Source organism: Sminthopsis crassicaudata, chromosome 2 (assembly GCF_048593235.1).
Source record: "Sminthopsis crassicaudata isolate SCR6 chromosome 2, ASM4859323v1, whole genome shotgun sequence".
NCBI classification, from domain to species: Eukaryota; Metazoa; Chordata; class Mammalia; order Dasyuromorphia; family Dasyuridae; genus Sminthopsis; species Sminthopsis crassicaudata.
The window spans coordinates 501190198-501215952 of NC_133618.1; the positions used below are offsets into that span (position 1 = coordinate 501190198).

The 25755-nt window shown below is 41.3% G+C and overlaps 1 protein-coding gene across 2 annotated transcripts in view; it reads left to right on the top strand.

Annotated features, from left to right (window-relative positions):
* The window catches only part of ASS1 (argininosuccinate synthase 1), a 77623-nt gene that overhangs the window by 5088 nt on the left and 46780 nt on the right, over nucleotides 1-25755 (top strand). For both annotated transcript variants that reach the window (XR_012486888.1, XM_074293876.1), the window contains exons 2-6: nucleotides 4104-4213; nucleotides 9287-9355; nucleotides 9974-10162; nucleotides 19542-19598; nucleotides 22008-22082. Coding sequence is in view for 1 of the 2 variants with exons in the window: in XM_074293876.1 (XP_074149977.1) it covers nucleotides 4104-4213; nucleotides 9287-9355; nucleotides 9974-10162; nucleotides 19542-19598; nucleotides 22008-22082 (500 nt within the window). In the remaining variant the exon portion in view is untranslated. The remainder of the gene's footprint in view (nucleotides 1-4103; nucleotides 4214-9286; nucleotides 9356-9973; nucleotides 10163-19541; nucleotides 19599-22007; nucleotides 22083-25755) is intronic.

A 25755-nucleotide genomic window follows, 5' to 3' on the forward strand; every position in this document is an offset into this window, starting at 1 on the left:
TAACCTAACCCTCTCCTTGTTCAGATAAGGAAAATGAGATCCAAAGACTTGCTTGTGATAGTCAGAGGCAGAATTTGGGATCAAAACTAAGTTCCTCAGACTCCACCATCCTTTCCACAGGGTTAAAGACAATTCTCTGAAAGAATGCTGGTCATCAGGAAACCATAGTGGTTTTATTGACTACATTGTTTGTCAATCAGTCAATAAGCATTCATTTAGCATTTATTATGTGCCAGATTCTATGCTAAGCATTGGGAATACAAGGAAAAGCGCAAAACCCAGTCCCTCACAAGGTGTTCAGTTTCATGCAAGAGACAACACACAAATGACTGTGCCCAAACAAGAGACATATGAGATAATTTGGGAATCATCTCAGAGGGAAGTTGCTAAGATTAAGAACTGAAAAATGCTTCTTGCACAAGGTAGGATTTTAACTGAAACTTTAAAAAAGCCAGAGAATCTAGGAGGGACTCCATGGAGTAATGAAAAGAATTCTGTCCTAAGAAATAAGACTTTCTTTGATTCTAGTTCTGGTCCTGACAACACTCAGTTTAACTCTTCCTCCTGCTTCCTCCTAGCAATTGGCATTATGTGACTTGTCCAGAGTCACACAGCTAGTATTAAGTGTCTGAGGTCATATTTGAACTCAGGTCTTCTTGATTCCAGGACGAGTGATCTATTAACTATCCTTTCTAGCTGTTCCTATACTTAGCTTTTCTAAGCTTGAGTTTCTTCATCTATAAAATAGACATGATCATCTTTGCATTGCTTGTAGAAATGTGATGTTAAATGTTCCAACCATATTTTTTGACAAGGCATTTAGGTTCAAGTGACTTTGCCAGAGTCACAGAGCTAATAAGTGAACCCAAGTTCTCCTGACCTCAGGCTGACTTCAATGCTCCATCCATTGCACCATCTCACTGCTCCATGTTAAATGTAAAGTCCTTTGTGCAGACAATGTGATCCACCATGGACCCCCTGAGCTTTGCAATTAGAAACCCCCTCCCTGATCCTTCCTCTGGTGATACTTGGTGTGTCTCTTGGCCCAAATCTCTATTCAGTGGTCTTACCAGTCCTTGTACCAAGTCCCTTAACCTCCAGCCCTTGTGTCTCCATTGCCCAACTTTTGAAGCTGGGTGTGACAGATCCTGAAGCTGGCATAATGGAAAGAATGTTAGACTACAAGTCAGAAGTCACAGGTTCAAATCTTGCCCTCTAATACTTAGTAGCTGTGTGATACCCAACAAGCTACCTACCTCCCCTCCCTGAGGCTCAGTTTTTCACATATAAAATGGGACAATAACACCGACCTTGTCTATTTCATGGGGTTGTGGCAAAGAATGTACTTAGGAAATCTTAATGGGTTATATAAACACAGGCTGTGTGTGCATGAGATCCTACCCTGGAGGAAATAGGGCCCTTTCCATCAATTTTGAATTTGCTGCCCAGTCACATGTTGTTTAAAGGGGATTAGGGTGAGACAGGTGCCCTGCCATCATCTGACCTGTTTCTGTCTCTGCGGTGCTTGGTTTACTCAACTATAAGGACAGAAATTATTGAGCTGGGATATAGTGTCTCTAAGCACTGGTAAGACTTAGAGCTGGGACCTTGGAGATCACTTAGAGATGTTTCCTGAGGCCAAAAGAAGTGAAGCAATTTGCTTGAAGCTTCATAAACAGTGAAGAGCAAAGCTGAAATTTGAACACATGCCCTGTGGTTCTGAATCCTATGCTTGTGTAATTTCACAATATTTTCCACCTGGACAAAGATCCTCTTCACAGGTTCTTAGAGCTAGAAAACACCTCAGTTGGACCCTTGCTATTTGTAATGCTCCTCACCCAGTTTTCTGTCTGCTTTGGATTTCAAGCAAAGTCAAAGCATTGGCTTTGGACTTCAAAAACTTGGGTCCAAATCCTGCCTCTCTCCCTTAAAATCTATATGATCTTGGGTATAACTTCTGGGTCTTAATTTCCTCATCTGTAAAATTAGAGAGTTGGCTTAGATAGCCTCTGAGGTTCCTTTCACCATCTTCCTTGTCAGTCCAGTTGCCCAGCTCTAGTTGCTGTGCAAACTCCTCACTGGGACTGTGGTTGGGATTTTGGATGAGGGCTGATGCTGAACCACATAGACTTCACCATAAATTTGCTCTGCCAGCTAATGTTATCCCACACTTTAAATCAGTGTGGAAGCTGAGCTGTTGAACAAAGGTGAAGGCCAGCTCTCCCCTCTGTCTCTTCTGTCCCTGTTCCCTCCATCACCTCCTTTTTAAAGACAAGGAATGAGACATTCAGTTATGGGTCTTATAGACTGTTACATATGCTTTCTTTAGCATTAATATGATATATCACATAGGACATATTTTGTGTTATATTTATGAACTCTTGTGTATCAGTGATCCGGAGACAAATGCCATTAAAGGTTGTTTCTAAAAAAAAATCCGTTCTCTTATATGTACTTACCACAGTGCATGACACATTATAGGTGCTTAATAAATGTCTATTGATGGACTAATTGATTATGGATTTGAAAGCCAAATTCCCTATCTGTTTGTAAATATCCTGACCAAAACAATCAGTACTACCTACTAAGTGATCCTGTCTGTCTGAATCCCACTTGACCTCCACCAATTTTTTCACAGCTGAATATCTATCATATATATATTATGAGCAAATATAATTCATCAAGTGCTTTCACATAAACTCTTTATTTTGATCTTCAAAGTCCTGTGAGATAATAAAAGTAGAGATTATTATACCAATTTTATAGATTTATATATATAATATATAATAATTTGTAGATGAGGTTCAGAAAAGTAAAAATACTTGTCAAGATCATAAATTCTAGACTAGTACCAAGATCTTTTCCCACTCCACGATTCTTTCCATCTACTCTCATCTGAAGAGGCTTGGTTAGAAACATTGATGTACAAACTTTTCTGTTACATGACTGACTGACCTACGCTTGGCTCCCTTCTCAAAGCCCTCTTTGGAATATTTCTTGGCTGTAATGATAGATAGATGATACATAGATGATAGATGATAGATGGATAAATGGATGAATGGATGGATAGATGATAAAGAAATGGATAGATAGATAGATAGATGAATGAATCCATACTTACATGTGGATAGATGTAAGTATATATAGACTAGATAGACAGATATAGGTAGATGGATGAATATAGATAGATACATATATTTTTGTTATTGAGTCATTTCAGATTATTTATGACCCCATGTGAGTTTTTCTTGACAGAGATGCTGGAATGATTTGCCATTTCCTTCTCCAGCTAATTTTGTAGATGAGTAAACTCAGGCAAACAAGGCTAACTGATTTGCCCAAAATCGCTGGATATATTCAGATCCTCCTGACTCCAGGCCTGATACACTATCCTAGCTACCCAGTAGATAAGTAGATAGATCAGTTGATCAATCAATAAATAAGACAGTAAGTTGAGATAAATAGATGTCACTAGATAGATAGGTAGATAATAAATCACTTATTAAGTAATTGCTATGTGCCAAATACTGTGCAAACCTTCCCCCATCATTCCTTTCTCCCTTTCAATAATCCCCCTCTTGAATCACCTGCTTCTAGACTAGAGAGGTAAAAACTGTTCAACTGGTACTAATTATACTTGGATGTTCTTTCCTCTGCCTGGACAATGACCTTTTCCTTGCCTAGGGCCTCTGTATGTGAAATAAAATCCTCTGGAGAACTTGAGGAAGAAAGCCAATCACAGCCTCCCTGGGCAGAAGTTGGGACTGGGGAGGAAAGTTGGAGCCAGGACAGCTCACTTGTTGGTTTAAGCAGCAGGTGGGAAGGTCTATGTGAGAAGATAGAGTCCCTGCTTCTCTGGGTAGCCTGACTTCAGGTCATAGTCACATCTTGCTGGGCCTTGGGAGGGTCCTACTGGTCTGAGGAGGCTGAACGCTTATTAGTTTTATGGGAGGAGCTGGGCAGTCAATCAGCAAGCACTTATTAAATGCCTGTTGTGTGCCAGGCACTGTATCAGGTCCTGGGGCAGAGATACAAAAACAAAGGTGGCTTGTCTTGCTGTTGCAATCTCTGTAGTCTCACTAACTCTTCCTGGATTTCTGTAGATAAAATGTCAAGCAAAGGCACCGTAGTTCTTGCCTACAGTGGAGGCCTGGACACATCCTGTATCCTGGTGTGGCTGAAGGAACAAGGCTATGATGTTATTGCCTACCTGGTGAGTCTTTCTATCTATTTATTTGCCTGTGACATCTGTCTCCCTGTCAGCATCAGTTTGTCTATCTCTCTTTGTGTCTGTTTCAAAGTTTTACCTTGTCCTGGCCAGGCAAATTCTGCTTGGATGGGTTGGGAAGTGGGGAGAGGATGGGGAGGATGGAAGGATGGAGGAGACGAGGAAGGCTGCCTTTAGCCTAATGACTCGAGGCAAATTATTGTCTTTTCATTTCCTCAATTTCATTTTTAAAATGTCTCCTTTTCCAGCTGTCAGCAGATAGAGATTCAGAGAGGATATCAAGCATAGCCTAAAGCTGCTATATTGCAAAGAATCTTAGATCTTAGACTAGCAGAGTTTTGAAAAACTTTAGAATATGAAACATAAAAATGTTAGTACTGGAAACATCCTCAGCTTGTAGAATATTAGAGCTTAGAAGGATCTTAAAGAATGTCAGAACCAGAAAGGACCTAAGAAACCATCTAGTCCAAAACCCTTCATTTTGTAGATGGAAAACTAAGACTCAGTAAGACCTGCTCACCTTGACCCATATCCCTATTCAGTCCTACACCACATCCTTAAAGCTCTTCTCTCTACCAGTAGCTCTTTATATCTACTGATTCAGAAGTGATAAGATTCTCCATTTGTCTTATAATTAGCTAAGAGCTACAGTGGAGAGAGGTTGTGTTCAGCTTTTAACATATCCACTAAAACTCTTGTGTTGTTACAATGTGATAAAGCAGGATTCCAACTACTATGCTACAGTAGCACAGTGAATGGAGGGTTTTGAGTCTGAAAGACTCATCTTCATGAGTTCAAATCCAGCCTCACATGCCTACTAACTATGTAACCCCGGACAAATCAGTTAATCCTATTTGCCTCAGTTTCCTTATCTGTAAAAATGGTAATTCCCCATATCTTTGCCAAGAAAACCTCAAAATGGGGTTACAAAGAGTCAGACCCGACTGAAATGACTGAAGACGAACAATGAAAGCCCGTGAGTTGAAATGACACAATATTTGGAATATCTTAGATTCAGACAAGAACTGAGCTAATATTTGTCAAGTTAGATCTCAGTAGTCATCAGACCTGAGCTAATTAGTCTATGAGGGAAAATTAAAATTAAAAAAAAAACACACTGAATTTTGAATTAGAGAACCTGGTTTGAAATTCTTGCCTTGCTACTTGATTCCCCATGTGATCATGAGTGGATCATTGCATCTTGAGCTTTGTTTCCTCATTTATAAAACAAGGATGCTGGAGTAAATGTTTCCTAAGGTGCTCCCTGGTGTCAAGTTAGTTCTGAGGTTTATTGCTAGAAGGTCCCTTCCAGATCTTCACATTCTATGATCCTATGACTTGGACTGAGGGTTCAGCCTAAGAAGAGGGGGAGTTGGCAAGTTCCATACATAAGATAGGTCAGAGGTGAAGTGGAGTAAGAGCAAGCAGGGCAGGCAGCAGCAGGCAGGTGCTGTGGGTTCCTAGGTATATCAGGAAATAAGAACCCAGGAGACCAGCTTGAGGATCCCAGTCAGTAAGACTGGGCCAAGAATCCAGACAGCAAGAGGTTAGGATGAAGGAAAGGGACAGCCTTGGTTAGAATGGGAAAAGTAAGGGTCAGCAAGCCAAGGCTTCCTAACAAGTCTATTATTACATTATCTATGGAAGATAGTTTAGCTCAGCAAATGAAGTGAGCAAATACAATTGTCTGGGAATTTTTGCTTCCTAGAGAGAAAATGGTGCTTTAGAGATAATCTACATGTTAATTACAAGCAAAGCCATGCTGATCATTAAAGTAGGTTCCTAAAGACCCAATATTTTATTAACTCAGAGTGATTACAGTGATTTAAGTCCAACAAAATAGCTGTCCTTTACAAAAACCTCTATTTCCTACAGGTTTTTCCCATTAGTTTGAATTACTGAGGTATAATAGTACTGAAATGTCCTTGCTTATTTCCCCATATATAAGAACATCAAGGTTACTATATGTGAGGCGAGTGCCACATATCACTCTCAGGCCAAACATTACAAAGGTATGCCTATTTAGGGGTAAGGAGAAGGTGTATGAATACCATCTCAGAGTGGGAGGAAGAGACTTTGGGACAGTTTTTTTTTACACAGTAAAAATCAACTTTCTCTTCCTACCTTCCATCTTCCTCCCCCAAAAGGGAAAGAAAGTAATAAAATACTCTGTTATAAGTATGTGTAGTCAAGCAAAAAACAAAAACAAAGACAAATTCCATTTTGTCTTTGTCAAAAAAAAAGTCTCATTTTGTTCTCTGATTCTTCCATTTCTTGGAGGTGGGTACCCCGTTTCATTATAAGCGCTCTGGATTTGTACTTGATGGTTACACTACTCAGACTTCCTAAGTCTTTCAGAATTATTGTTTCTACAATATTGTTGTGATTATATAAATTGTTCTCCTGGTTCTTCTCACTTCACTCTGCATCAGTTCTTACAAATACAATATTTCATCATATTTACATATTAAAATCATTTGTTCAGCCATTACCTCATTGACAAAAACCCTCTCTGCTTTCAATTCTTAGTTATTCTAGAAAGATCTGCTATAAATATTTTTGTACATCCTTAAATTAGAATTAGTTTCATTTAGGATTATTCCTTCCCTTAATCTAACCTCTCTCTATTCTGCTTCCTCTTTTCTCCCCTATTGTTCTGTTGAGTGGAATGTATCATTCTATGTATTCTGTATGTATATGTGTATGCTTTCTTTGTTAGACTCATTTCAGATGACAGGGAAAGCCAAATATTTCTCTCCCCACTCTTTCTTCAATTAGTACATGCTGAAAGTATGAGTAAATTTTCTTTAAATTTCCTCTCCTGGACATTGAATATTGTTACTGGGGAGGATGCTTTATTGGGAGGAGAGAGAAGTATAATGAAAAGCAATCTGGCATTTCCTATTTCAATAAATTATTCTTTCTGTTCAGATATTAAACTATTTCTATATGACTGAAAAATTTAACTGCTATTAATGCCCTTTAAATTAGAAAACTTATAAATGCAATGGCCTGGGACAAAACGCTAGTAGTCCTGGCTTAATTGTGATTGTCTCCCTCGATATCTATTAGCTATTTAATACCAGGAACCAGGCCTAAGTTTTTGTTTCACCTTTGACACCAATAGGTTACATGGGCAAATCATTTCTTCTCTATGGGCTGTCCAATGAAATTGAATTCAGTTCAATTCAGCAGACATTTAAGTATACGCTATATACTAAATATAAATCTAAAGATTAAAAAATCCTTCCCTATAGAAGCTTACAATTTATTAGAAGTTGCAACAAAAATTATTCTTTATATTTTTGCTCTTTCACAAAATCCCAGTAGAGCTTAAACATAGTATGTTTACTATTCAGTGAAATTTTAAAATCAACTAATATATGCTGAACACAATGGGAATAAATGTAGAGATAAATAAGACATAGCCTCTGCTCTTAAGGAATTTATAGTCATTTGTAATTGAAGTATTTATTAAGCACTTATATTCAGAAGTCTAAACCTAAGTCCTTGATGGGAGAGAGAATGTGGATAAAATTAAAAATCAATCAAAAACATTTAAGTGCCTACTATGTAGGCACTTAAACCTTACAATGGCCATGCAAATACAATGAATGAAACAAAGAATTTAGGAGTTTACATTAATTCATTCAACGGTTATTTTAATACCTACTATGTGCAAAATTCAATTCTACTTAATTTATCAATCATTTATCAATATCTACTGCATACAAGGTGCTGTTTTTAGTGCTTGGGATACAATGTTGAAAAATGACTTTGAGGGGCAGCTAGGGGGCGCAGTGGAGAGAGCACCAGCCTTGAATTCAGGAGGACCCGAGTTCAAATGTGGTCTCAGACACTTAACACTTCCTAGCTGTGTGACCCTGGGCAAGTCACCTAACCCCAGCCTCAAAAAAACAACAACAAAAAAATTACTTTGAAGGCCAAGAACTAAGTCACTTTTCAACATTGTATCCCAAGCACTAAAAACAGCACCTTGTATGCAGTAGATATTGATAAATGATTGATAAGATAGTTTTCAACATTCATTTTTGTAAGATTTTGAGTTCCAAATTTTTCTCCCTCCTTTCTCTCCTCTCCCCTTCCCAAGATAAATCATTTCTTTTGATGGAGGAGAAATTAAATGACTCTGGAGGTAACCTCATTCTCTCTCCAGCTCTGCTCCTTAAACTCCTAGCTTAGGTGTCACCTGCAAGAAGCAGATCTCTCTCTGGCTCTCTGACTCTGTGGTGTGTGTGTGTGTGTGTGTGTGTGTGTGTGTGTGTGTGTGTGTGTGTGTGTGTGTGTGTCTGTGTGTCTGTGTGTGTGTCTGTGTGTGTGTCTGTCTGTCTGTCTCTCTCTCTTCTTCTTCTTCCCCCTTTCTTTCCCCTCTCCAAATGATCACATACATACTTATCTGGCTGCTAGGATCATATACCCAGAGCTGGAAGGATCTTAGAGATCAGCAAATATGACCCTCTTATTTGAGCAGATGAGGAAAGTGAGATCCAGAGAGCTTGTAAGACTTGCCTAGATCCCATTAGTGTCTGTTTGAGGCTAGTAAGATTCACATTCAGGTCTTCCTGACACTGGATCTAGTACCCATACCCATCATGGGATTCTGTCTCTTGGTGGAGATCTGGGCAAATACAACTGCAGTATTGGAATTATGTCTGCTCAGCTCTTACAGATATTGTAAGAACCAAAATGAGGGAAAATATTTGCAAAGATATAGAAATTATGAAATATGAAAATTATGGATGCGCTCTTTCTCTGTGAATTAAGAATATAGTTGGAAAAATGAAATTAGGCAGACCCACATTCAGACAGAACACACTGAGAACATCTGCGGTGACACAAATGGTGATAGTGTCCAGCCCCAGAGCCACAGGCAGCACAATGACCCACAAAACTCCAAGGGTAGTGGAACCAGATTCTTCTTCTTTCCTTGTTAGGAAGGTTAGGCAAAGCCCTTGCTCTTTCTGAAGTGGGATTCCTTCTTTCCCACTTTGGAATGCCCCTAAATGGATTCGATCTCTTTGCACTTCTGCTTTGCAGGCCAACATTGGACAGAAGGAAGACTTTGAGGAGGCCAGGAAGAAGGCATTGAAGCTTGGAGCCAAAAAGGTAGTGATCAAGTAGAAAGTGGAAACTAGGGAGGGATGAGGGTAGAGGGTGGACAAGATGAGGAATTGGGCACAGGAGGCTGCAGATAAGCCACAGATTTTGATTACTGATTATGATCTGAGTCCCAGCCAATGCTGAGCATAGATGTAGGCTGCTTTCTTAACAATGATCAGAAGGCCTAGAAACCTTTCCTACATTTTGAGATCTGGAGTTTAAATTTATGTTTTTTAGCTGGGAAACAGAGACTAAACTTTCCTGCAAGTTTAGGACCTTTTTTTGTTCTTCACCCCCATCTTCCCTCCTACTTAGGATGGGATTACATCAGTTATTATATGGAATTACTACAGAAAGGAGTTATTCCCCATGGGATAAAGTTGGGGTGAGAGCTAATCAAAATAGGTTCCTTTGGAGAAGAGTCTTACTCTTCTGCCCCTGTGACATCTCATAGGGATGGTCCTAGTCCCTGGAATCAAAGCTTTCTAGGCTTCTAAGCAAAGATTGTTCTCCCAGTCTCTAGACCTTTGTTCTGGGTTGTATGTATGTCCATCTTCTAAGGCAAGACTTTTAGGCCGGGTCTGGATTTCCTCCAATGGGCTTTTTGTTCCTTTCTCCCCATAGGTTTTCATCGAGGATGTCAGTAAGGAATTTGTGGAGGAGTTCATCTGGCCAGCTGTCCAGTCCAGTGCCCTTTATGAAGATCGTTACCTCTTGGGCACCTCCCTTGCCAGACCCTGCATTGCTCGCAAACAGGTGGAAATCGCCCGCCGGGAGGGGGCTAAGTACGTGTCTCATGGAGCTACAGGAAAGGTAAAGAATTGGCAGCTCTATCTGAAGGGGATGAGGGGAGCTTTGTAGCTGGCAAAGATACAGAAGACTATCTCTAAGGAAAAGTGCCCAATGATCACAATCCTTAACAGAGAAAGCTAAAAAGAGGGAAGGGATCTCATTTTATAGGCGAAAAACCTCTGAGTGAAGTCTTACAGAGAGATGTGAATGTGATCCATTTTGATGGACATATTCCAAACTCTTTCTCTGTGAATTAAGAATATAGTTGGAAAAATGAAATTAGGCAGACCCACATTCAGACAGAACACACTGAGAACATCTGCGGTGACACAAATGGTGATAGTGTCCAGCCCCAGAGCCACAGGCAGCAAATGACCCACAAAACTCCAAGGGTAGTGAAACCAGATTAAAATATAATTTGGAAATCTTTAATAAAATTTTAAAAAGCATAATACAGTATAAATAATGCTGATTCATAGTTTTTTAAGTCAGTATGTAACCCATAGGAATCAGTTTCTATTTGAATTTGACATCATTATTGAGGAAGAGCTAGACTGAGTCCTAGTGCTGACACTAAGAAGCCATATCTTCTTGGCCCACTTCTTCCCTTACTATGGGTCTCAATTTCCTCATTTGTAAAGTGAGAATGGTTACACTAGCTGATTTCTAAGGTGTCCCCAATTCAACATCTATGACTAAGCCCAAAAGCTTAGCTTAGCTCTGGGCAAAGCTCTTTCCTCGGGGGAGATGGGGAGAGGGGAGAGAGAGAATATTAAGTCTGGGTGAGACATGACATGGTGAGTCATGGGTGAGACAGTCTTCTAGTCTGCCATTGTCTTAATCTTTTATTCTATAAAACCTTTGTTCCCTCCTGCTTCACACCATTTTCTGATCCTTCCTGGTATGCTCTGCACCAATGTTGGTGGAATGTAGGTCCTGAAGAGAACTGATTGTGAATGTTGTGGAGATTGTGGGAAGGCAAGATGCTTTAAAAAGGGGTGGTCAGGCTGATGAGGGGTCTGAGGAGGTATCAAAGGAGCAATTATGTCCACATTTACCCAGAGAGAACATACGACTTTGAGCATGCTTTCAAGGTTATCCGTCTGACCTGAGAAACTATGTCATGGGAGGAATAGTTGAGGGAACTGGAAGTGGTTAGTTTCAGACATGCAAAAGGCTGTTACATGGAAGGGGGATTAAGCTGGTTTGGCTCATTCCCAAGGAGAAGACCCAGGGCCTGGGGCAGGAAGCAATAGGAAGAGTTTGGCTTAAGACATTTTTTAACAACTACACATGTAGACACAGTGAGTTCTGGAGTGTTCAGACAGAATAGATTCATCTTTTAGAAATGTTGGAAAAGATAATTCTCAACATGAGATTTATATACATATATATATGTATATATATGTATATATATATATATATATATATATATATATATATATATATATATATATATGTATCGTCCTTTACTTTTCTATCATCTTCATTTCCAAAGTGAAGATGCAGCCTGCCCTACCCAGAAAGGAGTCCTTTGAGGCAAGTGAATTAAAGAGGAATTGGAAAAAAGTAATCTATCAAAACTTACCAGGACATCCACTGATAGGGTATACATTTTTCCACATCTATAGTCCCTTTTACAAAAAAGAAAGGAAGATACATTTTTCTTCTTTGAGGACAAATGTGGATGTTATGATTATACAGATTTCAGTTTCAAGGGTTTTTTGTGGTTTCTATCATCATCATCAGTATATATGATTTTCCTTGTTCTGCTTACTTCACCAAATGACATCAGATTTTCCTGTGCTTATCTGAATTCTTCATAGTCACATATTTTTACTGTGCTATAATTATTCAGTCAACAAGAACTTAGTAAGTACTATTGTGCTACTCACCAAGCACAGTAGTAACCCATTAAGTTCACATGACACAACTTGTTTAGCCATTCCCCCTTTAATAGGAGAATGACTATTTTTAGTATCTTGCTGCCATAAAAGGGCTTCTGTGAATATTTTGGTGAATATGGACTTTCATGGTTGTCCCTGACTCCTTGGGGGTAGATGATGAGCAAAGGAATTTTTATGTCAAAGGGTCTGGATGTTTCCAGAATGTTTGGACCAAACTCCCTTATATATTATAACTCCTTCCACAGTGCATTAGCGTTCTTATCTTTCAGCAACGACGTAAGATTTTATGATCTACAATGGCTGAGTGTGTGTGATACAAAATCAGAGCTTTGCATGGTGACAATTGTTGAGTTTTTTCTGTGTGGGAAAGGAGCCCCTTCAGGCAGATTCCCGTAGTGACAAATTCCTGTCAGAGTGAGATCTGATGGTGGATGGTGTAAGTTTGGTTTGGCTAAAGATATGAAATTCAAATGGATTTGAGCCTTCAGTGTGTGTATATATATATATATATATATATATATATATATATATATATATATATATATATATATATATATATATATATATCTATCCCAAAACTTGCAATGGAATGAGAGTAGCTGCATGTCCTCTCTTTCAACACTAGAGGGAGGCAGAGACTTATGTTTAAAGGCCTTTGAGCATCTTGGCTCTTCAGATTGTGTGGTCAGAGAACTGCATTCTGTAAGGGAGGGTACCTTAGGAAAGGCAGGCCCAGAACTCTGTCATTGTGTGTCATTGTGCTATAGCTCCGAGGATTCAATCATCATAGGCTCATGGCTTAAAAGCTGGAAGATTATCTAGGGTTTTAATGAACTCTCATTTTATCTGAGGCAATTGGGATTAAATGACTTGCCCAGGGTCACACGGGTAGGAGGTGGTAAGTGTCTGAGACTAGATTTGAACTCAGGTTGATGCTCTATCCACTGCGCCACCTAGATGCCCCAGAAGGTCTCATTTTATTGATGAGAAAACTGGGTCCCAGAGACATAAATCATTTGCCCAGGGTCAAACATAGTGAGTGACAGGTAGGATTTGAATCCGGGGCCTCTGATTCCCAATCTAGGAACCTTTTTTTTTCATTTTACAATACTACTACTTCTGTGGTGTCCTTTATTTAGAAAATGCTGTTTTGGGCTGCTTTCTACGTAGTGGAAAGAGACCCAGCTCCTGAGGCAGAGAGCCAGGATTCAAACCCAGTCTCTAAGACCTTGAAGACTTTCTAAGGCCTCCTTTGGGCCTCAGTTTCCTCATCTGGAGTTTGGGGGGTGTTCCTTAGAGGAAGGTGGAAGGTGCATCTCAGGAAGATCAGCAGAGACTTGTTTCCCAGGAAGAATGAAGACAAGGGAAAATAAAGGAAGAGTGAGGTGGAAGGTATTCCAGGGGAGAAGCAGGAACCACGAATGAGGCAGCATGAGAGCTGACCTTAAAATCAGATACCTGGATTTGTGTTCAAGCCAAAACATTAAACAGTCAATCTCTGTGACCCTCAGTTTCCTTGTTCATAAAATGATTGTACTAGATCAGGAGTTCTTAACTTGGGGGACCATGTATAGATTTCACATGATTTGTGAATTCTCCAGCTGATATTAAGCATTTCCTTTGATTTTGGGGAGTAGACATTATTCTCAGAAGAGCTGGGGTTCTGGAACACAAATAACTTGAAGAAACCCTGGCTTTGATGATGATGATGATGATGATGATGATGATGATGATGATGATGATGATGATTCCTTCCAGTTCCAACATTCTGGGATTCTGATTTCCTAACACCTTAGGGCTAAGTGGAAGGAAGAATCCCACAGCTCTCAGAATCCCATCTCTTGGGGAAAGGAGGGAGGAAAATCTCCTGATAAAACCCTCCTATGTGCAACAGCAGAGACAGAGGCAGGAACCTGCAGCCCAACGCTTCCAGGCCAGAAAGGGTTAGGAAGTAAGGTCTCCTAAAAGTTAGTAACATTATCTCCAATGCTCAGCATGGTGTTTATTTAAGAATAATCCCTAGCATTAGCCACACGGAAGCATTCAGAGTATTTTTGGGACTTTCTCACACATTTTTCTAGTGGATCCTCATTACTGCCCTATGTGGTTCCAGTAAGGTACTGCTCTCCAATTTGACAGATAAAGAAACTGAGGCCTGTAAGTGTGAAATGATTTGTTCAAGGTCAGTGAATGGTAGACTGGAAAGAGCACATTCTCTCTTTCTGGGTATGTATGTGTATTCATTCATTCATTTATATGTTTGTTCATTCATTCACTTATTTATATATATATATATATATATATGTTTATCCATTTATTTTTTATATATTTAACTTAGTCATCCATTCATTTATTTATATATTTGTATTCATTAATTTTTTCATTTATTTCCAACTTGGGTTGGAACCCTTGCTTTATGTAGGCCCAAGTTATAGCAGGGACAGGGAACCTTTTTTCTGCCAAGGGCCATTTGGATATTTATGACACCATTTCTAGACCTGTAGGACTCAAGGTGGCTGTTCCTAGCTTTCAGCTCATCATTGCCCGTGGTGGCCTTAGCAAATGATTTTGTGGTCGTATATGGTCCACAGGCCAGATATTCCCCACACCTGAGCTATAGGATCATAGATTCTAATCCTGGAAGAGAAAGGAGAGCTCATCTAGACCATTCCCTTCATTTTGAGGTTGGTTAGGGAGAGAGGTGTGAAATTACGGTCCAGAGAGGCCTTACTGACTTTCTGAGGGTTACACAGCTGTTTGAACCTCAGTTTATCTGTCAAAAGGGAATAATGAAACCTATTATAATAAGGATCAAATGACATAATAAATGAAAGCTGTTTTGTAAACCTGAAAGTACCAGACACACATAAGCTGTTAACGTGAAGCAGTGTGCCTAGTGGGTAGAGAGTTGGCCCTAAAAGTCAAGAATATCTCAGTTTAATTCCTATCTCTGGTGTGTACTGGCTGTGGGGCCCTGGGCACGCTACTGAAAAACTACAGGTCTTATAGAGGCAGCTACTTGGTGCAGTGATTAGAGAATTGGGCTTAGAATCAGTCCTGAATTCAAACTTTATTTCAGACACTTACTTAAATGTGACCCTGGGCAAGACATTTAACCTATTTACCTCAATTTCTTCAATTATATGTGCCCATAATAGGACATTCCAGGATTATTTTCAGCATCAATGAGATGATGTTAAGTGCTTAGCATAGCAGCTAGCACAGAGTCGGCTTCTATATAAATACTTATTTCCCTTCCCCATAAATTGAAGAGATAGTGCTGAGCTTCTTTGGCAAGAGGGAATTTCCTCACTAGAAGTAGCTATAGCTCTGAAATCCCAGATTTAGTCCCCATCCTTATTTTTAGGGACCCAGCTGGGGTGAGAATCCGAGTCTCTTTCCACTCTCTTCCAGAGCTTTTTTTCATTAATATCAGGTTGCCTAGGCAAAGGAATATGCTGGTGTTAGTAACAGGATTGGGAGAGCATCCAGTTTTTCTTAGCTTTTTGCAGTGGTTCCTTTGAATGCTGGACTTCTGAAGGCTTCTGATCAGGTGTCTGGGAATGAATGGCTCCCATCTCCTAGGCCTCTGGTGCCTTGGTGTTTATATGAGAAGCAACGAATTGTGGTCGATAGGAAGCTGACTTCAGCGTCAGAAAGACCTGTGTTCAAGGCTTCCCTTTGATACTGTAGGGCCCTGGTATAACTTCTCAGGGGCTTGGGAAATTTGCAGAGATTGAATATTGCCAATATGTGGCCTACCTGCACTAACAGAGAGAATTTCTCACTGAGGAAAACTCTGAAATCATTGGGCCAGCAAACCACACACACACACACACACACACACACATGAGTTCTCTTTTTCAAGCACACTCCAATTTTCCCCCTATACCTTTGGTTCCTCTAGCATTGTGGGGCTGGGAACCTCATGGAGTCACAGGATCTAGGGTGCTCGCCTCAGTTTGCCACAACCAAGGGAATCCTCGGTTCCCTTGGAGTTGGAGATGGAAGTGGCCTTCCACCCGCTAATGCAGTCCTTCTAGCTCCCTTTGCCACCCTTGTCTGGGCTAACATTGTCAGTGAACACTCTGGGTTCTATGGTATTCCGCATTCCGTGTGTTCTATTCGGTATTACCATTCTGCGCTCTGTTCTAACGCACTGTATTCAGAGTTCTCTTCCTGCTCTGATATTCTGTGCTCTGTATCCAAAGCTCCCTCCGAGAATAAATCTGCTTCGCTCTGTTCTGACATTGCTTCCAGCACAAACTTTCTGTGCTATCTTCTAACATTCTCTGCTCAGATGTCCCATTCAGCACAAACATCCTCTGTTCTCTGTCCTAACCTTGTGCATTTGGAGATCCCTTCTAGCCCTGACATTCTATACTTCCTAATGCTCCCCGATGGCCCCCCTTCACACACACCCGTCGCCCTGAAGCAGAGGGGGAGGAATTGGAAATCTGAGCCCCTGGCTGCTGCCGCCGCAGCAGCAGGAGCTGCCTAAATGGGCACCATCTGTATCACTGTTGTCCCAGGAGCAGATGGACTGCCAAGGCCTTTGAGGGAAATGAGCATCTTTAATACTCTCCCACAGGCTTTACACGCACCTACACATGTGTCAACATGTGGGTAGGTCCTCCCAGGGGCACACATACAGGTGTGTAATTTGCCATACTTTCTGTGTGTGTGTGTGGGGGGGTCATTCCAGAGATTCTGAGCCTTGTGAGAGAAGTCTGAGACTGAACTGAAGGAAGATGTTGCCACATTACCCTAGGAAGGGTTTTGTACTGTAAAAACACATTTGATTTCTCCAAGAGCATACTGGCTTAGAAATGGATCAGCGGCCTCATGGAGGCAGCAGAACATCCTGCTAGCAGCCCTGAGCAGAATGCTGTTGGAATCAAGCCAGCCTCTGTATCTGTCTAACACTGAGATGGAGATCTTCTAGGAGTTCTAGTTCCCTGGAAAAAATCATTTCTCGGCAGGGTGATGGAAATTTGGGGGGAAATTGAAATTTCCCAGGATGTCTTTTAGTAAATTTTACAGAGCTAAAGTTGTAATGTTGCATTAAGAATCCATATTCCAAAAGCTCACCTTGGCAGAAAGGATTATGTTTAGTGTATTTAAAGGTGAGAGGGCTCAGAAAAATAGTGAGAAGAGTCATGGGAGAACTTTTTCTCTTTTTTACTAATTTTTCAGAAAATGTTCCTTAAAAAATTGCACCTTGCAAAATTTCCTGGCTTTTCTGATTTTCTTCTAGTCTATGTAGCCCAGATCGTAGGCCAGTCTGTTGAATTTTGTTGGTCATTCGAAGGTCAGCTTCTACATCCATCCTTTCCTCTCCCCTTGGCCACTCATGCTGTCCTGCCCAAGTTGGATTTATACATAAGTCATTTCCTCAGATAGACTGTAAACAACCTGAGGGCAGGGATTGCTTCATTTTGATCTTCCCATCCCCTGGTGCTTAATAATAATAGAGGCTTGGATGACAGATCAGTGAGTTCTTTGGGGTCAGTTTCTAGTTTTTCTCTTTTTTTAGCCTCTAGCCCGGGGCTTAACAAGAACCAGGAAGTATAGCTCAGGTCTAGGGAGCCCTCAGAATGAAGGGAGCCAGTGAGTTAAATGGACGTGGAGAATGTTGGATGGTGAAGGTTCTCACCTACCTTGAAAGGGCAGTTGGTTGGTGCCTGGGGAAGAGGCAGCGCATAAAACTCCTGGACTGGCCTAGACTCCAGAGGCCCGGAATTCTACGCACTGTGAGAGGCAGACAGGAGCAGGGGCCATCCTCGCTCTCCTCACCGGCTTGGCAGTAGCCGCAGTGCCCCTTCCTCAGATGGGCCCCTAGCTGAGCCGAGGGGATGCGTGCTTCTCCCCCTGCCATCCCCTCTCAGCCAAGAGTTCAGTTTTCCTTCCATTCAGGATCTCCCAGGAGGGACATTTAGGGGGCCTGGATCTTACCTAGTCTGTATCACTGGCCTAGCAGCACGGAGCGATAACAAGACTCAAACCTCTATTACCGAGCCGTTTGACACAACACCCGGAAAATAACATGTTATTCCTGCTGAAGCCTTGCCGCGCTCCATGCAGTTTTCACAGTAGGTGGAAGGCCTCTCTGTTATTTCCACAGCACACATGTCTCCCCACAGGGATGCAGCTATTTTTTGGGGGGATATTAAACAAGGGAGGGGGATAGTCAGGAATCAAGCAGCCATTTTCCCTTTAATGCCTGGAGGTATGGCACAAGACCTGCTTCTCATGATCCCCTTGGTGTAGAACCCCAGAGATGTTTGGGGGGATACAGTTTTCCACAGCAAGGGTCTTTCTTAAAGCTCAGCAGCCAATGGATAGTGTGGGGTGGAAGAAAGAGTTCCTGACTAGTACTCAGGAGCCCTGGGTTCAAGTCTTCAATCTTGTCATTAATTCTTTTATGTGACATTGGACAAATCACTGCTGTCTCTGGACCCTCGATTAATCATATAAAATGAGGGTGTTGGATAAGCCGATCCCCAAGCAGCCTTCCAGTTCTGACAGTTGGAATGGGAACCTTGGAGATTATCTAATCCAACCTTTCCATTTTACAGATGAGGAAACTGAGACAGTCACCCATTGAGTTGAGGCTAGTCAGGACTCAAACATGGATCTTCTGATTCTGTCTAAATATTCTTTCCATTATAGCCTCCTGCCAACATTCCTACCACCATGTGTCTATTCAAAATGTTTAAAGTAGAAGGAGCATAGATTTGTGGTATCACAGAATATTAGAAAGGAAGAGGACCCTTCTGATTTTTTTTGGCAAGGCAATTAGGGTTAAGTGACTCACCCATGGTCACACAGTTAATAATTGTCAAGTTTGTGAGGCTGAATTTGAATCCAAGTCCTCCTGATTCCAGAGCCGATACTCTATCCACTGTGTCATGTAGCTGCTCTTCCTCTGCCATTTTGTAGAAAAATAAATTTAAGAGCCAGAGAAGGTAAAAGATATGATGTGAGCTCTCTTCCGACCTCATGTTCTGTTCCAAGATCCCTTCCAGCTCTCTTGTTCTATGTTCTTTGTGTTAAACAAAAGTTCTACATGTCCAGGTCTAGTATTTTGCCTGCTAAAGTCCTTCCCAGCTCTGATCTTTTATGGATTTTAAAGATTCACATATACCACATCAGTAAAGAGAACTAATAAAGATCAGTTCCTTCTGATTCCCTATCTCTTTTGTACTTTCTGCTGGCCATGAGCATCTCTGAGCCTGAAGGGATGAGCAGGAAGTAGTTGTAATCTAAAGGAGCATCCCAGACCCACAGGGGGTGATACTCTTGGGCTAATTAGGGCTAGACCTCCGTGAGGATGCTATATCTTGGATCTGAGCTGGGATTTCTAAGACACGAAGCCCTACGCTCTAGAGGAAAATAGGGTTAAACTGGATTGGTACAATAACCTCTTTCTCACCCATCCCATCATGCCTTGTGACAACCACTCCTGAAGATTGCTTTTCTTTGTGTTTCAGGGGAATGACCAGATCCGGTTTGAGCTCACCTGCTACTCCTTGGCCCCTCAGATTAAGGTGAGTTATCTGGAATCCAAGACCCTTTGGGATGTTAGTGGTACTCCACTCAGTCACGGCTAATTGCTGGCTTCTTTTTCCTTTTTTGCAGTTTATAGATAACTATAGCACTATCTCTCAAGGCTATTATAAGAATCAGATCATATTTATAAAGTGTTCAGCAAACCTTAAAGTATTATATAAATGCTGGCTATTATTATTATTGGCAGAGGATCTCCAGAGTGGATGGTATAATGGATGGAAGGATCCTTTCTACTTCAAATCTACCCTTGATCTTGTCATTCCTTTTATCAGTGATTTGAAAGTTGGAATACTTATATTTACAGATGTTTATAGATGGCACCATGCTAAGAGTTAACACTTTGGATAATAGAGTTAGGATCCATAAGAATCTCAATTCCCTAGAATGATGGGCCGACTCAAATAAGATGAAATTTCATAGCGGTGTAAATGCATATTTCTATATCTGGGTTCCAAAATTAACCCCAAAATCAAGGCTAGGGGAGATATAGCATTTCATATGAAAAAATTTCAAGGTGAGGGGAAGAGGTTGGTGCATGGAAATTCAAAATGAATCTGTAGTATGACATGGAGGCCAGAGAAGTGGATGAGATTCAAAACTCCATTATGGAAAATCAATCCAGAATGAGGAAAGGGGATAGATAGCCCTGCTGATCTCTGCTCTGAGCAGAACACACCCGGAGTACTACATTCTAAGAATGTTTATTAGTTTGAGGAGTTCCAGAAGAGGGTGACATCTAGTAAGGAGGTGCAAGAATACAATGTGGGGATCAGTTAAAGAGCAGGGAATGTTTAGTCTGGAGAAGCAAAAGTTGAGGGGAAACATGAGGGGCTTCTTTCTAGACCTGAAAAGGCTGTTATATGGATTAGGGATCAGACCCCTTCTGCTTGGCCCCAAAGGGCAGGATTAGGAACAAAGGGCAGAGCAGAGTTGCAGAGAAGCAGCTTGTGGTTATTTTCAAGAACCAACTTCCAAATGCTTAGTGCTGTTCAAAAGTGGGCTTGGGCTTTGTGCTTCATGAGATAGTGAGTTCTCCATTTTTGGAGGTTTTCTTGCACATTACTCTTTATTGGAGATGATCTAGGAAGGCTTCTTGTTTAGGCACAGGTTAGACTGAATGACTCCAGATTCTGATGATCCACTCCTACAGTGATTCTGGGACAGGAAGCGATGTGAGCTCCAGAACAAAGCAAAATATTCTTCTGAGTCACACTCATCTCCATTCAGATCAATTATTTTGTCATTTGAATTGATGATCTAGTGGATCCAGGGCCTTGCATTTGGAATCAGGAAGTTGTGGTTATTAGTCATGTCTGAGCCTTTGTGACCCCATTTGGGGTTTTCTTGGCATTAGTATTGGGGTGATTGGCCATTTCCTTCTCCAGATCATTTACAAATAAGGAAATGAGACCAAGAGTAAGTGACTTGCGCAGGCTCACAGAGCTAGTAAATGTTTGTGACCAGATTTGAATTCGGGAAGAGGAGTCTTCCTGACTCTGCACTTCCAAGCCTTCCTTGATAGTGTCCAGGCCTGGGACTCTATGCACTGTGCCCAGAATCAAGAAGGCCTGAGTCCAAATCCTTCAAACCTGGGTGAATTTGGGCAAGTAACTTCCTGGTTAGTTTCCTCCTCTTAAAATGAGGGAATTGAACTTGACAGCTTCTAAGGTCCTTTCCAGTTCTAAATCTAAGATTCCCTGAATAATCCTTTGGCCCCTGGTCCCTCTATATGAGGGTCCAGAAGCAAGGAGGACCTGGATGGCTCTGGTAGTATGATGTAAAGTGTCTTTACACAAGATAGCCAGCTCAGCTTTTCTCGTTACCTCTGTAGACTCAAAACTCTGACCATTGATACTTGATGGCAAGCTGGTTGGCATTCATCAACCATTAACTATTCATTAATCATTGACTGACCCTCCAGACCATAAGACACAGAAGTCTAATGCAACCTAAAATTAAGTATCCCCTAGAAAGAAGTTCTGTCAGGGTTTGTGGGATGTGTAGAAGATGACTTTTTTGATATTTAGAGCATTTACCTTTCAGGAGGGTTCTAAGTGAAAAGGGCAGAACTGAGCCCTTCTGTGAACATAGGAAGCTTGTCCTTGGACAAAAACAGTGCTAGTCCAACCAGTATTACCCCCATTGCCCCAATAACAAACCCCATTTACAAACATGGCTGCCAGGAGTGGTAGCTTATCCAGGTTAGTTCTCCCCACTCCCATTCTTCCTAAGCCCTGTGGGAAGACAGAGCCTACAACTGCTGATCCAAGCCTTTGATTAGATCCTTTGCCCCATCATCTAGGGCATCAGGGCAGCACTGGCAGACATGGTTAGAGCTCCTGATCCAGCTCCTGTTCACTGAGTGCTGATTCCCTTCTTTCTTCCAGGTCATCGCTCCCTGGCGGATGCCTGAATTCTACAATAGGTTCAAAGGACGCAACGACCTGATGGAGTACGCCAAGGTATGGCCCTTTGGCTCTTGGCCTTGACCTTCCCTCTGCTCTGTTCCTTGTACTCTCCAAAATAACAGCCTTCCCTAAACAGCCACATCCAAGTGGCCTCCCCATCTGAATCAGAGGAGGAACGGGGAGGGGGATGTTGCTTTGGATCCTTCTAAGAGCCATCATTCCCCTTTGAGGGCCTCAGAGTCCACAGCCTCTTGATTCCCATGAGTTGGGGGATCAGACTCACCCCTTTCCCCCACCCCCTGTCATGTGGTAGCTCTCCCACTGGACCAGCTCCACAGATGTAGTCTGAACAGGCTCTGGCCCTTTGTCTATTTCCCACGTCTCAGCAGGCCTTGTTGCAGAAAGCCAAAAGGGTGCTCTTCCTAATCTTTCTCTTGTTCTTGGGGGAATGACGGCTCAGCAGTGTGTGTGCCGTCTCAGCAGTGTCATTGGGGGTACAAGGGGGTGGGGGAGCCTAAAGGGGGGGTGAGACTGCTCTCTGCAAAGGGCCATAATTACCTAGAATTTAATTGTCAGCCGCTTTTTCCAAGGGAACAGGTAGTGGCTCAAAGGGGCGACGTCAGACAAAGGCAAAAAACACTGTGCCTTTGTCGTCCTTCCCTTTTGAAGTACAAGTTGCAATAAAACATATTAGAAGTTTTGCATCAGGATCCTTAGCCGCTCTCCAGGGTACCTTTCTTTTTAGCGACTTGATGGCAGTGCTTGACAAACAGCTTCAATCAATCAGAGAGGAAAAAAGCTACACGGTGCATAGACCAGAAAATTGCTTCAGTTTTTAAATAGCAGTCAGCAACCCAGGCTGTGAAATATTCCTGCAGCCAAGGTGCTGAGTCGGAGGGGATGCTCTGCGTGGAGTTGCTGCCACCGCCCTGCCGGCAGCATCCCATTAAGACCTGGAGAGCCGTGTGCGAAGGATCGTCTCCACCATCTGTTGTTTTATCATTAAGAGGGGAGTTTACAAGAGCAATCCCATATGTTGCCAAACAAACTGTCAAATAACAGAGTTATTAAGAGAGCCCAGGTTTTGTGTGTGTGTGTGTGTGTGTGTGTGTGTGTGTGTGTGTGTGTGTGTGTGTGTGTTTTCCCTTGGCTTCTCAGGGAGACAGAAAAGGAAACACGTGCTTTTCTTTAAGAAAAAAGGCTGGACACCCCCAGGTCCCATGTAAAGGGAGGGCGTCCAAGGTTTTCCTTTAAGCCCCAAACAAAAGACATTTCTCTCCATGGAGAATAGTGTGAGGAGAGTTGTCTTCCCTCCTCTGGTTGGGGAGGAAAAAGAACTCTGTGCAGCAAGGTGTTTACCTTAGTATTTTTCCTAAATGCCATTTTAAAATGAGGAAATGGAGGCATTCATCAAGAGAACCACAATCTCCCTCACCAAACAGAGAAGCGGAGAGTAATAACTGAGCCCGAAGGGAAATCATAGGGAGTGATTCAGCATTTCCGGGAGGGTTAGAAACCAGCGTCCAAGAAGCCACCAGTGAGACTGACCAGCATAGACTCATTGTCCAGACCCAGTGCTCAGCACGCAATAAGACATCAGCAAGGAAGAAAATCAATGGGGCTTTTAAAATTCTCATCTTTCAAGGCTCATAAATAACCAAAGTCCAAAGGTGATATTTGAGACTTGTAAAACAAAACAAAACAGAACATTTGCTTCCTCTATCCAAAAATCCATCATCTACTTCCCAGGGGGAAAAACACTTATATATTTATACATGTATAAGTATATATCTTTGCTAGTGTCTCCAAAACAAAACAAAATGACTCAAAAATGTTTAAGGTAGGTAGAAAACAACCACAATTTCTAGTTCTATTGCCCAGATAGATCTGGGAGGGGATGGGGGGAGTTATAGAAGTAGGGATTAGAGGAGAGAACAATTTTGGTCTTAGTGTTTAGTATTTTCATTTTATTCTATTTACTCCCCTGGAATCTGCCAAAATAAATCCCTGACTCCTTCCTCCTTATTACATTGAAACATTTTGTTTTTCAGTGTTAGTGCAGACATTTTGCACTAACCTTTTATACTCAGTACTGAAGACCTCTAGTCTGGGAAGAAATAGGAAGGAGAGATTTGGAGAAGTTGGCTTTTGAGGAACAACATCTCGATTTCTGTAGCACTTTAAAAAATTATTGCTCTCTTTTGTTTTTGCATCTACTATATTTGCCAAAATGTGAACTACTTCCCTCTCCTGTTCTGAGAGAACTATCTTTATAACAAAGAATAAAAAAGAGAAAGCCAACAAAATTGCAGTACTAACCAGCATATCAGCTAGGTCTGAGATCATATGCAATGTTTTATACCTATGGGTCCCCACCTTTTCAAAGAAGAAAATAACTTTTAAAATAACCTTAAAAATAGTCACTCCCCCAACCAAGCTAAATATCAATCTGCCAACTAGAAATGGTGATAGAAGACACTTTGCTGCCTGTATTTCTCTAGGGGCAGGTATACTGCCAAGTACTATTTTTCAGCTGATCTGCTCTTTACTCTTGTTTACCTGTATGGCTTAGTCGGTCGACTCACATTTATTGAGTACCCATTATGTGCCAGTACTGAGCACTGGGACTACAAAGACAAACAAAAATTATTTCTTGTCTTCAAAGAGCTATCGTCTGTGTGGGGAGAACATATGCAGGTTCACCCAAAAAGATGGAAGGTAATTTGGGGAGGATGGTACTTGGAACTGTGGGGAGCAGGAAAGACTTTACGTAAAAGAAGACCCTTGAAAGTGAACCTTGAAGGAGACTAAAGATTCGAAGAGGTGGAGGGGAAGAGTGAGTGCATTCCAGGCAGAAGTTAAAGTCATTTCAAAGGTGGAGAGGTGGAGAGATGGAGCATCTTGTGGAAGGACCAGTAAAGAAAGTCGGTTTAGCCAGATAACAATATGTACAAAGAAAAGAAAGATATATATCAAGAAATATTTAAAAGCCAATCCTTCAAAGGGTTGTTGTGAAACACCCATGATGTTATATGTACAGCACTTTGTAAACTTTGAAGTATATCGGTCATCATTTATTTCTACTTTGCTGTATGTTCTTTTTAAAGTGAATTTTCTAATCTTTTCAAATTCTAAAAACAAGACAGGGTTTATTTCATTTAAAAAATAACTTTAAAAATTTTCTCTAGTTCTATAAATACAAATGTCCTTAGGTTTGAGAATTGAAAAGTGAATGATGACAACTTATCCTGGTTGTGTACACCCACCCAGCATGTGTCCTACTGAATGGGCTGGGACTTGGAAGACTTGAGTTTTGAATCCTGGCTCTATCAGTAACTAACTGTAAGCTCTTGGTCAAGTCATTTCCCTTTCCTGAATCTCAGTTTCCACACATGTTGACATTTCATAGGTTGTATTGTAATAGTGTATGTTTAGTAGCCACCATTAGAGTCCTCATTTGCTATGAGTATGGGGGTAACCCTGGGGTCTTTGAAGGTTATTTACCCAGCAGGTCTTCTAAGCTGCAAAGGTTCTGAGTACAGGGATGGTTTGTTTTATGTTCATCACAAAAAAAAATCCAGATAGGTTTTAAAGTCTCATCATCATATTGGCCCGAAAGTGATGAATTTTTTTAGGCTTAACCATTCATTGAGATGATTTCCTAAGACGTGGAGGTGTTGAGGTCTTTGTGTGTAGAATTGGAACTCACATCAGATCCTTTTAAAAT